General features: G+C 54.5%; 1 protein-coding gene across 1 annotated transcript in view; it reads right to left on the bottom strand.

The window, feature by feature from the left end:
- Nucleotides 1-236: 236 nt before the first annotated feature.
- The window catches only part of NEURL1B (neuralized E3 ubiquitin protein ligase 1B), a 90,427-nt gene continuing 86,351 nt past the window's right edge, over nucleotides 237-4,312 (bottom strand). The window contains exons 4-6 of the mRNA XM_017728054.1: nucleotides 2,654-3,361; nucleotides 1,637-1,762; nucleotides 237-785 (exon numbers count right to left, since the gene is read on the bottom strand). Coding sequence (XP_017583543.1) covers nucleotides 541-785; nucleotides 1,637-1,762; nucleotides 2,654-3,361 — 1,079 coding nt within the window. The 3' untranslated portion in view covers nucleotides 237-540. The remainder of the gene's footprint in view (nucleotides 786-1,636; nucleotides 1,763-2,653; nucleotides 3,362-4,312) is intronic.

The following is a 4,312-nucleotide window of genomic DNA, read 5'->3' as shown; positions in this document are numbered from 1 at the left end:
GCCAGTTCATGGGGACACAACCCAAACAAGTGACAAGCTGGCTGTGCCACTATCTGGCCTGAGCTAGTTCTCCTTACATGACATTTCCAGATCCGTTCTGTCCACTTTGAACCCTCCCGCTGGGCCTCGTCCCAGTTTTGCTCCACCACAGCACAAGCCCCTGGCAGCAGCCCAGAGCTGTCGGGTTTTAGGGTCGGGAAGCCCAGTGGCACCCAGCTTTGCCCAAGTGGCAACTTCCCCATCCCGACGCGCACCACAGCGAGCCTCCCCCGCAGTGGGAGGAGGGAAAAAAGAGCCTTTGCACGGGAAATTTCTCATCTGCAGCTGCCTCGGGTCCCGGCGATTCCCCAGTTCGGCCTGGCCGGCACGGCCCCACACAATCCTCAGCTTTGCTCCCTGAATTGTGCCCTACCAGTCAAATAAGGAAACACAGATAACGAGCCACTTGATAACGACTGACCAGCACGATAACCCATAAGCAGGGACGGAAAGGCGTGGTTTGCTAGCGGCGTTCCCCCTTCCTGCAGCCCGGGACGGGCGCTACGGGCGGTAGATTTTGATCACATCTTTGATGACCCGTCGGCAGATGGGGCAGCAGGCGTTGAGCTGCTTCTTCAGCTTAAGACCACAGGTGTTGCAGAGGCACATGTGTCCGCAGGTGTAGATCACCGTGTCCACCTCGCTGTCAAAGCACACGGTGCACTCCCCGTTCTTGCTGCTCGATGGCTCCGGAGGGGAGAAGACAGGAGAGATGGGGGGGCTCAAAGGGGAGCTGGGGGCAGTCACTGCAAAAGAGGAGGGGGGGAATGAGGTTGTTTAGCCACCAGGATGGGGCAAAGCTGACTCTGTACAGTGCACACATTTAAATCTGTTTTTAAGGCTCTTCAGCGGGATGGGGCAAAGCTGACTCTGTACCATACACACATTTAAGTCAGTTTTTAAGGCTCTTCCTTCCCCAGTCATGGCCTGGTTCTTTGGCCAAACAAATCCCAGTGTATTCCAACCAGCAGCAGTTACAGCTCTGGAAGAGCCTGTTATCCCTTTCCTACACGTGGGGCAGGTATCCACACATTTTTTGAACACTTGTAGGGATAGCGATTCCTTTCCTGGGCAGCTTGTTGGATACCTGACTCTCCTTTCCATAAAGAAATTATTCCTTATATTCAAATTAAACCACTCCTGGTGCAACCAGATGCTGTTTCCTCCCTCCTGTCCCTGTTCCCTGCCAGCAGAGCCCGACCCCCCCGGCTGCCCCCTCCTGTCAGGGACTTGTGCAGAGCCACAAGGTCCCCCCTGAGCCTCCTTTGCTCCAGGCTGAGCCCTTTCCCAGCTCCCTCAGCCACTCCTCCTGATAGGACTTAATTCTCCTGACCCTTCCCTGGACATGCTCCAGCCTCCCAGTGTCTTTCTTGTCATGAGTGGCCCAGAACTGGACACAGCCCTTGAGGTGCCTCAGCAGCGCCCAGCACAGGGGACAGTCACCGCCCTGGTCCTGCTGGTGCTGATACAACCAGCATGCAACCCTTCTTCAGGCCATGAAAACCTTTCCAGCACTGGGTTTTCTTCCCATTCCTTCTGTTGGCCTGGCAGGAGAGGTAACATCCCCCCCTGAGAGCTGAGGGCTGCCTGTCCTTACCCAGCGAGGACTCCGAGGCCGACGAGGACCTGTTGACGCTGAAGGCCATGTCCGAGTCGCTGTCGTACTGGGAGCCACCGGGGGATCCTGAGGGAGACACCGTCACTGGGCTGGACTGCACCGTGCCTGGGAACACAGGAGAGAGCTGAGCCCACAGAGGAACACCCCAATCCCAGCCAAACCCCCTCAGCCTGCTGAGCTGCTCCCACTCCATCTGCACAGGGGCTTCAGGGCAGCTCCAGCTGCTGAGTTAATGCCGCCCTTTATTAAGGATACAGGTCAAGATTTTGGATGTGACCCCAGGGCCTGGACCTCGTTATGCCTCTGTATGAAGCCTGTTCAGCTTCAGTGAAGCAAGCACCAGGTTATCCAGTATTTGCCTTCCCATTTCCCCAAGGTCTCCCTCTCCCCAGCAGCAGTGGGCTCAAGCTGTAGCTGTCTCACTGTCAGCTGGGAAAGGACATTGCTTTGGATGAAGAAAACCTGCTTTACAAAGTCATTAACAGCTGCTTTTCTGATGGAGTCCTTAACAGGAGGAAAGGACAAAAGCTGGAACTGGTCACCAGCAATGGATCAGAAGTGCCAGCTGATCCCTGAGCTGTGGCAGTGCTTCAGGAGCAATTACTGTCCATGCTTAAACCAGAGCTGTGCTCACAAAAACCATCATCCCTACCAAGGCAGAAGTTTAATACCCGTTGGCTGGAATAGGGAGTTTATAAAGAATCCCTCCTAAAAACAAACCCACTGAAAAACAGCTTTCCCCCACAGCCATCCCTGCCTCCCTGCCTGCTGCTTGTTTCATTTCTCAAGTCTCATCCTTTCCTGCAGGAATCATAGAGGCTGCACACATCTCTGTGACAGGTACCATGTCTCGCTCACTCTTGTTTGCAAAAACAAGGAGCTGCATCCTCACATCAGTGAGCACCGTGAGTGCAAGCCCAGAGTTCTGCTTCTGGCCCAGCAAACTTCCCCAGCCAGATACTCTGTTATCCTTTTTTTTTTTCTGGCTGCACTCACCCAGGATTTTGAGCTGGTTGATCACACCATGGATTGTAAAAAACACCCAGAGGGATTGTGAGGTGTCCACGCACATCAGCATCCCCCGGCTGGCCCCGTTGACCCCGTGGTGCACCTCTCCGTTGGGCAGGACCATGAAGCTGAGGATGTCGCCGCTGTTGAGGACCGGGAACGCCCGGTACACCACCCAGTACTCCTTGCGGTCCAGGAGAAAGTCTGGATCCGCCGGGAGCTCGTTTGTCCGTAAAGTGCTCGGATCACACGAGGTGATGCCGAATGAGAGGGCCCCGTAGTACGGCAGCCCCAGGTGTCCTACTTCCACAAAGAGGCTCTCCCCGATGTGCAAAGGCCGGTCAGAAAACACCAAAGTCCTATTGCTCTCCTGCCAGTTGGTGCAGGCCACCATCCTGTCCTGGGAGAAGGTGATGTCGGGGCCACGGGTGGGGTGGAACCGCAGGTCGGTGTCCAGGAACGCCGGGACTCCCTGGGCGTGCTGCCGCCGATTGGGGCAGCAGGGGATGATGTGGTTGTCAGTCCCAAGGCCTGGTACCCGGCTGAGGTTTAGGTTTGCAATTTTGGCCACCACCTGGTTGTTCTCGAGCTCATTGTTGTTGAAGTTGGCCGAGTCGTGGTTGCTCTGGGGAAGGCAGGTGCTGAGCCGGGCGGTGCTGAGCCGGGCAGTGCTCATGGTCTCTGCAAACATGCTGTCTGTGAGAGAAACCCAGGCACAGAGGCATTAGTCCAGAGAAAACCACCTGCTTTTATGCTTACAATCATTATTGCAGCCTACAGACTCTGCTCCTCCGAAACGAAAAATCAGCCACAGGTCAACCACTAATGAACAGCTCCTGGTGCAGAGTCATGCGTGGAGCAGGCAGAGGAGCGGCTGCATCTTGGCACCAGCCAAGGAAAAACAAGTGTTCCAAAGTACTCGTGTGATCTGGGAGTTCCCTGCACTGGGGAACTGGGAGAAGCTGTAAACCAGCGTGGTCCTACAGCTTCCTGAGGAGAAAGGTCTGATAGTTTTGAGGTAAAAAAAGAAAACGTCTCAGTATTTTGTTGTCCCGAGGTCTTGTGCAAGACAAATTCACAAGTGAGGGGTGAAGGAACACAAGGATGAATGGATGTTCTTTCCACACTCCTTGTCATTGCCTTACACCTGTGTCCAGGCACAGGTGTGTCCAAGAGAGGTCATTTCAAGCCTCATATTTCAGCGGTGTTCACAGCCCTGCAGAGGTTTTGAATGGAGAGCTTGTGACAAAAGCTGCTTCCTGCAGGTGTTAGAAAGCTTTTACAGCAGAAAGTTGCTTACCCTTTTCACAGCAAAGGGAAAGTCAGGATGTTGATCCTTAATTAATTTCCCAGGTTTTCACTTGGGCCATGCCAGGCTCAGGGGTGATGTAAAGGTGTGGGAGAGTTTGGGAGTGTTCTCCCTTCTACCTCCTGCCCTGCCTGGGGCAGCCTGGACGCTTCACTCTGAAGGGTTTAACCCACTGAGCAAAGTCAAAGCACGTGGAATTTAAGAGTCTGTGTGAATGACTCCTGGTCTTCCCAGAGATCGAGAGGGGTGAAGCAGGCCAGCACCAACGCTGCCTGCTGCTTGGAGGAGAGAATCCCCAGGCCTTTGGCAAAGAAGGAAAAACACCCAAATCCATCCAG

Source organism: Corvus brachyrhynchos, unplaced genomic scaffold (assembly GCF_000691975.1).
Source record: "Corvus brachyrhynchos isolate BGI_N302 unplaced genomic scaffold, ASM69197v1 scaffold21, whole genome shotgun sequence".
NCBI lineage: Eukaryota > Metazoa > Chordata > Aves > Passeriformes > Corvidae > Corvus > Corvus brachyrhynchos.
The sequence above is the reverse complement of the archived record's forward strand: the minus strand, read 5'-3'. Positions and strand labels throughout refer to the sequence as shown.